Source organism: Podarcis gaigeae (genome assembly GCF_964106915.1).
Source record: "Podarcis gaigeae genome assembly, chromosome: 14".
Classification (NCBI taxonomy): Eukaryota; Metazoa; Chordata; class Lepidosauria; order Squamata; family Lacertidae; genus Podarcis; species Podarcis gaigeae.
Window position 1 is genome coordinate 9,421,372 of NC_139690.1, and position 12,894 is coordinate 9,434,265.

At 46.4% G+C, this 12,894-nt stretch overlaps 1 protein-coding gene across 2 annotated transcripts in view; it reads left to right on the plus strand.

Moving 5' to 3' along the window:
* Positions 1-12,500, plus strand: part of LOXL1 (lysyl oxidase like 1) — a 29,611-nt gene extending 17,111 nt beyond the window's left edge. Inside the window, exons 2-7 of one of the 2 annotated variants that reach the window (XM_083712679.1) lie at positions 267-375; positions 3,741-3,878; positions 6,672-6,828; positions 8,483-8,578; positions 9,186-9,343; positions 12,276-12,500. In XM_083712679.1, the coding sequence (XP_083568805.1) occupies positions 267-375; positions 3,741-3,878; positions 6,672-6,828; positions 8,483-8,578; positions 9,186-9,305 (620 nt within the window). In that variant the 3' untranslated portion in view covers positions 9,306-9,343; positions 12,276-12,500. The remainder of the gene's footprint in view (positions 1-266; positions 376-3,740; positions 3,879-6,671; positions 6,829-8,482; positions 8,579-9,185; positions 9,344-12,275) is intronic. The other variant, XM_083712678.1, reaches the window with a different exon arrangement.
* The last annotated feature ends 394 nt before the right edge of the window (positions 12,501-12,894 follow it).

Here is a 12,894-nt window from a genome sequence, read left to right on the forward strand (position 1 = left end):
TTTAACCGGCCCCCGAGCTGCCCCCGAACTGAGCCGCCCACTCGACGAGTCCCTGTGCACTGCTCTAAACTGGCACTGCGTGGCATGGGGGCTCACTTCCGCAGCACCGGAAATCGCGTGCACATGCGCTCATGCACACGCACGATCCAGCCCACAGAGGGATCTCCTCTGGAGTGAACTGCCCCAGGTGAAGTAAACCTTGCCGACCCCTGCTCTTGCACCTACATCACCACAGCTAACTAACTAACTCCTGCCTCTCTCAACAGGCCTCCCTGACCTTGTTCCCGACCCAAACTATGTCCAAGCTTCCACTTACGTCCAAAGGGCTCATCTCTACTCCCTGCGTTGCGCTGCTGAAGAGAAATGTCTTGCAAGGTAATGTCCCTTCCTTCGGAACAGTCCTGTCATGGCTGCCTTCATTCCGCAACCCCCCACCCCTGAAACAACTTTCTGCTGTGTGGTTCATCTGTCTCATTGTTCATAATCAGATCTGCCATTTTAGGTTGCCCCTGGAAACAGCCTTGTGATGCCTTTTTGAGCTCATTTGGAGGGCCTTCCCGGATGGGCCCACTTTTTCACCACTAATGTAGGAACATAGGAAACCATCTCATACCGAGTCAGACATCCCTCTGGCTCAACATAGCCTAGACTATGACTGGGACACGGGTGGCACTGTGGGTTAAACCACAGAGCCTAGGACTTGCCGATCAGAAGGTCGGTGGTTCGAATCCCCGCGATGGGGTGAGCTCCTGTTGCTCGGTCCCTGCTCCTGCCAACCTAGCAGTTCGAAAGCATGTCAAAGTGCAAGTGGGTAAATAGGTACCGCTCCAGCAGGAAGGTAAACGGCATTTCCGTGCGCTGCTCTGGTTCACCAGAAGTGGCTTAGTCATGCTGGCCACATGACCTGGAAGCTGTACGCCGGCTCCCTCGGCCAATAAAGCGAGATGAGCGCCGTAACCCGAGTCGGTCACGACTGGACCTAATGGTCAGGGGTCCCTTTACCTTTACCTATCTGGCAGTGCCTCTCCGTGATTTCAGGCAGGGCTCTCCCCCAGTGCTACTTGGAAATGTCAGTTCCTTACATCCACACTTAACTTTGCTCTGCGTTTCTGGGCACAGGACTGGGCTTTCCAGATCTATATTGGAGAACTTCTTTTTTTTCTTCTCAGTGGTGTAGCGTGGGGGGTGCAGGGGGAGCCGGCCGCACCGGGCGCAACATCTGGGGGGGGTGCGCTCGCACTCGCAGCTCTCTGCCCCTACCTGGCTCACTCACTCTCTCTCACCGCTGTGCGAATCCAATCCGAGCCGCCGGGTCGCCACCCACTGTGGAGGGGGGGTGCCAGGCGTGCGGGTTAGGGGGCGCAAATTACTTGCCTTGCCCCGGGTGCTGACAACCCACGCTACACCACTGTTTCTTCTTTTCTTTTTTTCCTTTATTTTGCCCCACCGCTTTCTCTGCAAAAACCCACTCTTTACAGCTAAACCGGAGCAAACGGCAATACATAGAAAACCCACATTGCTGTTTGTTCTGATTCAGGGGTAAAGAGTGGGTTTTCCTGGGGAAAGCAATGGGGGGGGGCAGGACTCAAAGTGCTCAGACATGGACTAGGAAAGCACAGAACTGTCCCTGGAAAGTGTGGGGCAAAATGTAAGTGTGGATAAACCCTAAATGCAGACATGTCTTAAAACCTACCTGCCTTTAGGCTCTAAGGTAGTGTTAAGATAAATGTGGTGATACCTTTAAGGACATTTTCACTAACTAGTTTAGGAGGTAGACCCAAACATGAGGCAGAAGGAGAAAGTAGCTTAAGGAGAGAAGATGTGTTGTACATGGTTCTTTCATCAGACTATTTCTTACTCAACTCCTCATTAAACAGAGTATGTTACAGATAGCAACCAATTCGCTAGGAAACAATGGACCTCTTCTCTTGACACCTGCCCTTGTTTCATCTGTCAGATGTTTGGGGAAATACTATATCGATGAAGCAATGTTTCACAACAGCAATATCATGACTTGCGGACCACAGACTAGCAAACCAGCAATTAATTTTTAATGCTTCTCTGGGTGTTTTTGATCGCCAGTCCAAGGCAACTAACCATCCAGAGGATCACTGAAAAGAAAGAGAAAAGCATTTTAATGGAAGATGCCTTCATGCACAGGTACAGCCTGCCAATAAAGTCTGTGCTGTGTGCATAAGTATGGGGAGTTTGTTCCATGGCTGCAGAAGATGGCACTGAGCTTGAATGACCTTGGCGAAGGGGCCAAGCTCAGTGGTAGAACATCTCCCTTGCTTGCAGAAGAACCCCTGATACAATCCCTGGTATCTCCAGGCAGGTCTTGAAGGAAACCCAGCCTGAAACCCGGGAGACCCACTGCCCATCTGTGTATAAAATACTGAGTTAGATAGACCAAGGGTCTGACTTAGTATAAAACAGCTGTCTTTGTTCCTAAGCCAGCCTGGGATCTGGATGTTCAATTTATTCAACAGCATGTCTCCAGCATTTGTGGTTACAGAGAAATTTCGAAACATCTTCGTGTTGTTTTTTCTCCATTTCCTCAATTCCCTCTCTATCACCCTTTCCTTTCCAGAAAGGTAATATTATATGAATCAATTATTCCTTATGGTCCTCGACCAATAAAATTAAGCACACATTTAAAATCATACAACTAGATATAACAATTAAAAACTTAATATAGATAAACATGCATTTTTTAGAAGAAGACAACAAAATATACCGTATCTCCTAATCTGCACTGCAGAATCTTCTTCCTCTTCTTCTTCTTAATATTATTAATAATTATTATAATTGCAACTCTTAATGAGATGGAAGAAACAATACCAAAATCTTCCCAGTTCTTAACAGTGGGCGAATCAAGCTCTCTCTTCATTCACTATGCAAGTTATAATGCAAAAGGAAATGATATCAATATTAACACTAATTTCAAATTATTTTAACTCTAATCATAGAGGATTTCAAGCGCTTACATGGGAGTAAGCATCACTGAGGCCAAAGCGACTCACTCCCAAGTAAATATGCCTGGGATCACAGCCTAGGTTGTACAATACTAAGCAAGGCATGCTAATAGGTGTGAAGTACATACATCAGGTGGCGCTGTGGGTTAAAGCCTCAGCGCCTAGGACTTGCCAATCGAAAGGTCGGCGGTTCAAATCCCTGCGGCGGGGTGCGCTCCCGCTGCTCGGTCCCAGCGCCTGCCAACCTAACAGTTCGAAAGCACCTCCGGGTGCAAGTAGATAAATAAGGACTGCTTACCAGCGGGAAGGTAAACGGCGTTTCCGTGTGCGGCTCTGGCTCGCCAGAGTAGCGATGTCACGCTGGCCACGTGACCCGGAAGTGTCTCCGGACAGCGCTGGCCCCTGGCCTCTTGAGTGAGATGGGCGCACAACCCCAGAGTCTGTCAAGACTGGCCCGTACGGGCAGGGGTACCTTTACCTTTACCTTTACCTTACATACATCAGTCCTTCTAACAGCAGAGTGGTGAGTGCCAACAGCAATGAGGCCCACTGAAGAACAAGAAGCGGGGAGTCCTGATTTTTTCAGAAGCATTTTTTTAAAAAATCCAATGAGGACCCCAAAGCTGGGGGTGCTATTTTATGGCATGGAAGTAAACACTGGGTGCACTTCGAAAGCTGGCAGCCCTTCCGCATTTGCACCCAGGACTGATCCTTTCCCAGAAATCCTCTTACCTTATCCTGCCACCTGCTTTAACGTCCTTCCAGCACTGCCTACACCCCTGAAGCAACAGACTACGACGTCCGAGTTCTCCTGCGTTTCCCGCAAAGAGTGAAGAACCAGGGCACAGCAGACTTCCTGCCCAACCGAGCCCGCCACACCTGGGAGTGGCACAGCTGCCACCAGTAAGTAGGGGGTGCTATTCATGGGACTCTCTGAATGGGGCTGGGAAAGGGCTGGGCGATAAACAGGGTTCCCTGTATAATCCCATTGTTCCATGGGATTTAATAACAGTTTTTCATTTATTCATGACACTTTTATCTCACCGGTTCTCCAAGGAGCTCAAGGCAGCATGGATGAATCTCTTCCCACCCCCACTTCCTATTTTATCTTCACAATAACCCTTTGAGGAAGGCCCAATGTCACCAGAAGTGAGCCCAGTGGGAATTTGAACCCCAAACTTCCAGATCCTAGTCTGACATTCTAAAACCACCACCCTAAGACCCAGGTCCATTCCTTGCTAATTTTATTAATATATTATTATTAATAATAATATTTGCATTTTTCTTTTACTCAATAAGCGACTTCTGAGCCCAAGTCATCTTCAGATTTTTTTGAGGAGCGGCTTGACAAAATACCTTCTGTTGGACTACACTGGCTGACTACAAATCACAGGCTTATCTGGCTGGTGGGAAAAGCTGCAGGCAGCAATTTTAAATTCCCCACCATGCCCTGGAGTGGGAAATTTTAGAAGGCAGTCCTCAGAGGGGCATGAGTCCTACTTTACAGAACACAATCCTCTCGGTGTTCTCATGTCCTTATCCTGTTTGTCTTGCACATGCTTGAAATCCTTGTATCGAATCATAGAATCCTAGAGTTGGAAGGGCCCCGAGGGTCATCTAGTCCAACCCCCTCCAATGCAGGAATCTCAGCTAAAGCATCCATGGCAGATGGCCATCCAACCTCTGCTTAAAAACCTCCAAGGAAGGAGAGTCCACAACCTCCCAAGGGAGTCCGTTCCACTGTCAAATAGTTCTTACTGTCAGAAAGTTCTTCCTGGTGTTTAAAACGCTCTTGAAAACATTTTTTTCCCCTGAGGCCGTGGGTCTGAATAGCTAGTTTTATTAGCCCTGATGTAACGGCTTGTGAATTGTACATTTTAAACTTTTGATTTTCACTGCATCAATTATTTGTTGTTTTAGATTGTGTGCCCTTTGGGGTAGAATATTTTTATTACTTATTCATTCATTTTTAATTTTGTGAAAAACTATGTACATTGATGGAGCAATGAGGATGAGGATAATAATAACAACAACAACAACAACAATTTGAAGAGGTGTCAGAGGAAAGTCCTCCGTTTGAAAGTGTCCTCTGTTTGAAATGCTGTCTGGTCCAATTCCAGTTAAAGGATTTCTCCCACTATGGGGAGAAATATATTGCAATTCTATTAAAATTACAGCCATTGTTCCCAAATTTGCATGTATACATAAAAAATAGCATGTAGGTTTTCCCCTTTGGTGATTTATTAGTGGCCACCCAAGACAGCTTGCAGACATGACAGCTCAGCACAGCTGCCCAATAATAGGGATGTAACAAGGCAACAAATTTCGCCCCTACCTACATTCGTCACAATCAACACTGTTTCCATTTCGCTGCAATTCAGCTTCTGCCAAAAACTGTTTTCCATCTCCCTGTCCATATTTAACATACGGTACCCAAGTTAAATAACTTACATGACTATTTACATAAAATGCATTAATTTCTGTGTAAAGGGAACACCAAAATATGGAAATAAAAGAAGCCTGTATTGTTTGTGGACTTAAAAACAACACAACGTGAATGAATACAGATTGCATTCCCTTAGGTGATTTTTGTTCTGGACCAGCAGCAAACTTGTAAACTGGAGCAATTTCCACTTCCTTTCCCATTTTCACTGGGATTATTTAACATCCCTATTAGAGAGTGGCCGGTACCTATGCCAGGCCTGTTCTTAGGGCTTCGGTAATGTAGAACACCTGGGACGCAGGTGGCGCTGTGGGTTAAACCACAGAGCCTAGGGCTTGCTGATCAGAAGGTCAGCGGTTCAAATCCCCGCGACGGGGTGAGCTCCTGTTGCTCGGTCCCTGCTCCTGCCAACCTAGCAGTTCGAAAGCACGTCAAAGTGCAAGTAGATAAATAAGTACCGCTTTGGCGGGAAGGTAAACGGCGTTTCCGTGCACTGCTCTGGTTTGCCAGAAGCAGCTTAGTCATGCTGGCCACATGACCCGGAAGCTGTACGCCAGCTCCCTCGGCCAATAAAGCGAGATGAGCGCCACAACCCCAGAGTTGGTCACGACTGGACCTAATGGTCAGGGGTCCCTTTACCTTTCTAATGCAGAACAGTAACATGAAGAGGTGGCTCATATAATGATCTCTAGCATTAGAGCAGGTGTGGGGAAACTTTCGACCTCCTGAGGGTGATGGAAGTTATAGTTCAGCAGCAATTGTTGGCCAAAGGTTTTTGACACCATTTTTAGAATCTGAATGCTCAAAGTACATCCCTATTTGCAAAAAAACAAAAGAAACAATGGGTTGTGTCTGTTCTAGGCTCACCCCATGCACTCCTGCTGCAGATCGAGGGCTGGATTTAGGTTTGTTGAGGCCCTAAGCTACTGAAGGTAATGGGGCCCTTTATATGTCCAGCCGTCCTTTGTCAACAACAACTTGTTGACAAACCAGTGATATTTCAGGGAGGAGGCTAGCAGGCAGGGCCCATTACTTACATCATAGGAGCCTACACAAAACAAAACACTGTTGCTGTATGTAGGTTTTATTTGTTTTTTATCTTATATTTTGGAAATGTACATCCAGTGGGGTTTTCCTTTAATTTTTTTGGGGGGCCCCAAGAGAGTGGGGCCCTAAGCTATAGCTTGTTTAGTTTATACGTAAATCCGGCACTGTGCAGATCTGTGTGTGTATCCTCCTGCTACCATCCTCAGGCATTACCACAGCATGGATGAATTCAGCCACTATGACCTGCTAGATGCGGCCACGGGCAAGAAAGTGGCCGAGGGCCACAAAGCAAGCTTTTGCCTGGAAGACACCACCTGTGACTTCGGGAACTTAAAGCGCTATGCCTGCACATCGCACACCCAGGTGAGGACTGGGAGAGGGAGGTCCTCTGCCTCGGGACAGGTCCTCTGCCAGCTGTTGCTCACGAAACAATTTAACCCCTGTGTTGCAAACAATAGTCAGTAATATCCAAGGCAACACAATGACCAAATGCAACGATACGATATCAACGCACACTCTTTTTATAATATGAAATATATGAAATCACATAAACAGAAAACTTATGAATCTCTGAAAGTCACAAAATATGCACTCTTAATGGATTCTCTTGAAAACATAAAACCAAATAAACATAAGTCTTATAAGTCTCTGAAAGTCTTTGAAGACTATGCAAGTCTCTGAAAGAAGAAATGTATCAGATTCCTTTCTGGGGAAAACAGGCTGTAAAGCTTTGTTTATGGCGTCCAACGCTGCCGAAGTAGTTTGCAAACAGACGTTGTGAACAGTGATTCTGGATATACCCACTGTTTCATGGAATTCTTCTTCAGCACAGCATAAGGATACAGAAGTGCTTCATAAACTCATCTATATGTTGAATGGAAAGTATAACAACAATTGCTATGGAGCAGTGTATATTTATATCGTATCATTGTATTGCCTGGGATATTACTGAACTATTGGTCACAGGCATGCAAGTAGCGATGCCAAGGCCTCATGCTTAAGACTAAAGCAGACATGTTGGAAAGTCCACGGTTCAACTCCTGGCAGTTTCTCAGGTAGTCTGAGGGGGAAATCCTGAATAAAAACCTGGCCAGCCACTGCCAGTTAAGTGAAGACCAGGGATGGGGAACAAGATCCTGCCAGGAGACTAATTCCTGATATTCCCATCCACCAAAGGCCACCAGGATGGAAGAGTGATGCCACCCATTTGTCTGTTGCCTGACATTACCATGGCATCAGGTAGAGCGTTTGCCTTTGCAAACTGGTTTTTCAAACCACACAGGCAAAAGACACGTCGAGCAAAACACTTCCTTTGAATGCACAGTTCAAAGTTAAACCCCACAGGCAAAGGAAACAGGACTGGCAATCATTGACAATCTGTTGATTGATGGATGCCAGTCTTGCTTTCAGCAGGGATCAACCTGAGTAGGTCCTAGGTGGACCCCATCCCTGTTTGAGCTTAATAATAATAATAATAATAATAATAAAGCAATAAAATATCAAACATTAAAAACTTCAAATGTTTTCTAAAAGTCAGATAGTTGTTTATTTCCTTGACATCTGACGGGAGGGCGTTCCACAGGGCAGGCGCCACTACCGAGAAGGCCCTCTGCCTGGTTCCCTGTAGCTTCACTTCTCGCTGTGAGGGAACCGCCAGAAGGCCCTCAGCGCTGGACCTCAGTGTCCGGGCTAAACAATGGGGGTGGAGATGTTCCTTCAGGTATACTGGGCCGAGGCCATCTAGGGTTTTAACAGTCAGCACAAACACTTTAAATTGTGCTCAGAAATGTACTGGGAGCCAGTGAAGATCCTTCAGGACCAATGTTATATGGTCTCGGCGGCCACCCCCAGTCACCAGTCTAGCTGCCATATTCTGGATTAGTTGCAGTTTCCGAGTCTCCTTCAAAGGTCACCCCACACAGAACGCATGGCAGTAGTCCAATCAGGAGATAACCAGAGCATGTACCACTCTGGCTTTGTGTTTGGCGCCAAATTAAAGTTGTGTTTTCTGTGTTAGGGTCTGAGCCCTGGTTGTTATGACACTTACAATGCTGACATCGACTGCCAGTGGATTGATATCACAGATGTTCAGCCTGGGAATTATATCCTAAAGGTAAGTCGTCCTCTTCATTGTCTTTCTAAATCTGTCAGGACAAAACTGAGCTGGCCATAAAATGAAAAGCAATTTCTGTGTTCTGCTGTGCCAGTAATATTCGTAGAAGAGATTCTGCTTTTTGGCTGGCATTTTGGATGTTTCATAGCCAAAACACTTACAGTATCTCCAAATTTGCCATCTATCAGTTTCCATTCTAAAGGAGAGAAAATTTCACAGATTGAGAGGAAATTTGAACATTTTTAAGTTTCTTTTTTAGAGCTTTATTGAGCAACGAAAACAGACAATACACACAAAGAAAAGAAAACCAAGAACAAAATAATATAAGAGAGGCATGAGGAGCTTTTGATAATAAAGCCAAAGGGGGGGGGGAGCAGGAGCGAATAAAATGGATACAATTATTACATCATAAATTGGGTATAAAGCAGAGCTATGTAAGAGGCAGAGACAGAAAAAAAAGAAAATCAGAAGGTCTTCCTGTTTATAGATGCTGCCAGATAAAATAACATTTCTAAGGGATTTGACTATTCAAATGAATGATGGCTATACAACACACCCAGGTCTTCATCCTGGAGTCTGACTTGTTCTTTCTGCTTTGTTGCCACAGGTTCAGGTGAACCCCAAATATATTGTGATGGAGTCGGACTTCACCAACAATGTGGTGAGATGCAATGTTCACTACACCGGGCGCTACGTCGCCACTACAAACTGCAAAATCTCCCAGTAAGAGTTCTGAGAATCATAGAGCTGGAAGGGACCCCAAGGGTAATCTAGTCCAACCCCCAGCAATGCAGGAATCCTTTGACCGTGACTTGAACCCACGACCCTGAGATTAGGAGTCCAGTGTCAACTGACTGAGCAATCCTAGAATTTTAGAGCAGCGGTTCCCAACTAGGGGTCCATGTAACCCACACAGGGGGTCTGTGGCACCATTCACATAACAAAAACTACCATAGAGATATCAAAGTAGAGAGTCCGTGACTTGGCTTTGGAAAAACGGGGGGGACAGTACTTAGATAACTGGGACCCACTGTTTTAGAGACTAGAGGGGATCTTGTAGGTCATCTAGCCCAACCGCCTGCTTCAGTACAAAAGTCCAATATCATCTGGAGGTCCACAGCAGTGGTGTAGCATGGGTTGTCAGTGCCTGGGGCAAGGCACTGCCCGCCAATAGGCTGTAATGAAGGGGCAGAAGTGTGGCGACCTATTGAGTGACAACCACAGCATCCCATGAGCATTGAGCAGGGCGGAGAGCAGGACAGGGGATTGGTCGGGAGCAGGCATCTTTCCAAAGCCCATGCGAAAGGTGCCGTAGCAACCAGACGCTGCCCAAATCTGCTTCTCAGTCTACCTGGGCAAACATTGGGAGATTTTTTGTGTGAAGATGAGGACACACTATTTTTAATTTGTTATTACTGTTTTACTTTACTTTACTTTACTTTTGACATTTTGCACCCCTAAGAATTTTGCGCCCAGGGCAACTGCCCCTGTGGTCCCACCCACGCTATGCCACTGGTCCACAGCATCCTCATCCCTGAATGGCAGCATCCCTGGCAGATGGCCACCCAACCTCTTCTTAAGCACCTCCCAAAGCAGGTCTCTTCCACTGTCAGAACAGCTCTCACAGAGTTTCCTGGGAAGAGGGACTGACAGTTAAATCAATCTGAGAATTGTAGCTCTGTGAGGGGAACAGCGGGGAGGTGTCTCAGCACTCTTGACAAACTACGGTCCCTAGGATTCTCTGGAGGAAGCCATGGCTGCATAAAGTGGCACAATACTTTTTAGAATGTATAGCTCAAATAGGACCCAAGTCACTATGTCCCTGAAGATGCTCAGAACAAGAGGAGCTAGTGACAATCAAAGTCCCCGCCTCCGATCACTTCACTCATGACCACTAGCTGCAGTTCTCATCTTTCCTTTGGCCTCCTCAGCCCAGCCCAGCCTTTCTGCATGTTTTGGTTCCTGAGGCTGACCAGAGTCAGCTTTTTCATGCTTCTAAAGCCTTTTCATGCTCCTAACCACATTCGATGGACCGCCAGTATAAACAGGAGCCTTCCCAGAACTGCACTGCAATGCTTGTTGATTTTGACAAAGGAACTGAGAGGGGAAAGGAAGAGGAAGGGAGTGTTTTCCCCTAAAATTATGTAGTTGTGTTGCTGCTCTTTAAAAAAAAAAAAAACCTCATAAAAATGCATTCCTAGCTTTAAATTCTCATAAAAAGTGCATTTCTAGTGTTTGCTCCAACTTGGGTTTTGAATGGAAAAGCAGGAAGACGCCCGTGGTGGATGGGGATTGGACCTGGGGATATAGTGGTGCTCAGAGCAGAGTACCCTAAGCAGCCACAATCCTGGATTTGCAGGGGTGCCGATTCTGGCTCCCTAAATGTTAAGGAAGGAAGATGAATGGGAGTGGATCCATACTAAACCCTGCTGCAGACCATCTCAAACTGGCGGAGTATTCAAAACTGGACCTTTCTTGGGCTCATTTGGAACATTGACTTCTCCTGTTGAAGCTGAGCTGCTTTGAGAATTTAAAACCAGCGTGGCATTGGGAGGCATGTCATGCCTTAGATCAGTGGTTCTCAACCTGTGGGTCCCCAGATGTTGTTGGACTACAACTCCCATCATCCCTGAGCTCTGGCCTTGCTAGCTAGGAGTGATGGGAGTTGTAGTTCAACAACATCTGGGGACCCACAGGTTGAGAAAGGCTGCCTTAGACTGTAATCGAGAGGTGTGACGAAGGCATGCACAGATGGAAGCATCCACTGGCTTACACACACACCTGCGCGATACTGTAATTAACCCTTTTTGCTTCAGCCATGCACCCTCTGCTGAACTGCTGCCAATTGTATCAACTCCCCAGTGGGTTGTAAGCAACGTAGTTCTGAGTTAAAGTCACTTAGAGGTCTACTTTGTCCCACTGACCAAATGATTTGCTCCAGTGGAACATTAATGCGCAAGGGGATGCGCATGCAGGTTGCTGGTAGCTTTGTGGCACAATAGCAGCAGGTTCCTGCTAGCACAACTTTTGTGTTGGATTCCTCTGTTGCACAACATAAAAAAAAACTCACCGTTCCACTCATGCAAGACTCAACTTAATCTCCATACCATAGGAATATAGTTTAAAAGTGTGTGAGTGTCAGGGACTGGGCAGAGGAGGAATGGTGGAGACCACCTCCCCAGCCTGACCCTTCCAGAGAAGAAGAAGACAGTTCCGAATTACAGCAGGGGTTTGAGGGAGGTCACAGCTCAGAGGCAGATGAGGGGGAAAGCTGGGAAATAATGGGAGAGGAGGAGGAAGAAGCACCAGAGGGGGGACAGCTGATGGACACAGTGTCTTTAGAAAGCATTCCAGACCCCCACCTCCCCCAGAACCCAGCAGGCATTTAAAGTAGGAGAGCAGAGAGCTCAGAGGCAGAGGGCACATCTCAGCAGCTGTGGTGATGATGCATAATGGGAGAGAGAGGGGGGTGGAGACTCACTCAGAGCACTGTCATTACTCCAAGAGGCTGCATTGGTAAGCCAGATAAATTATTATTATTATTATTATTATTTGTTCCTGGCAACCTACCATGGGGGTTTGACTCTGACACCTGACAATGAGCATCCACAAACATCAAGGAAGTTGTCAGTACAAAACTGATGTACAGTTGCTGTCCGTAGCCTTAGACCTTTCTCCCTCACTCTCCCTTTTACAGGTCTTGATTCCAACCAGGGTGGTAGAATGGTAGAGGCCTCACTCTTCCCCTGTCCCCAGACCCTGCAAAATCCAAACATCTCTCAAGCTGGTAGCACACCCAGAGGAAACGGCTTGACTGCCACCAGCATCTGCGTGAGAGGACAACCGTTCGACTGCTTCGTTTTGAGAACACAAGTTAAAGAGTTGTCACTTTAAATACTTTTATAAATACTTTTGTCTTTAATCTCTGTGTCTGTTTTGCGCAAAGGTCATCAGTCATTTGGAGTGGGGGGGGGGCATGTGATACGTGTGAATGGGACACAATGGTCTGCTCTTCATTGAATATCTTCTATCCCAGATCAGGGAACAAAGCAATAAGATAAACGGGGGAAATGGTATGCGAAAATTACAAAATTATATAAATAGGTCCGTTAAAGCAACAAAACTTAACAATCCTGCCATGGTAAGCAAGCAAAACTACAAGCAGCCACCATAAGTAGCAATAATGTTGGACCTGGGCAGCGTGGGCCCCTGTAAATTAATGGGCCCTTTATCTTCTACTGTAGCTTCGCTCTCTTTCAAGCAGAGAAGAAGCACTCCAACTGTGCTGGTCCCGGGGGGTTACCGTGCGGCGTGGT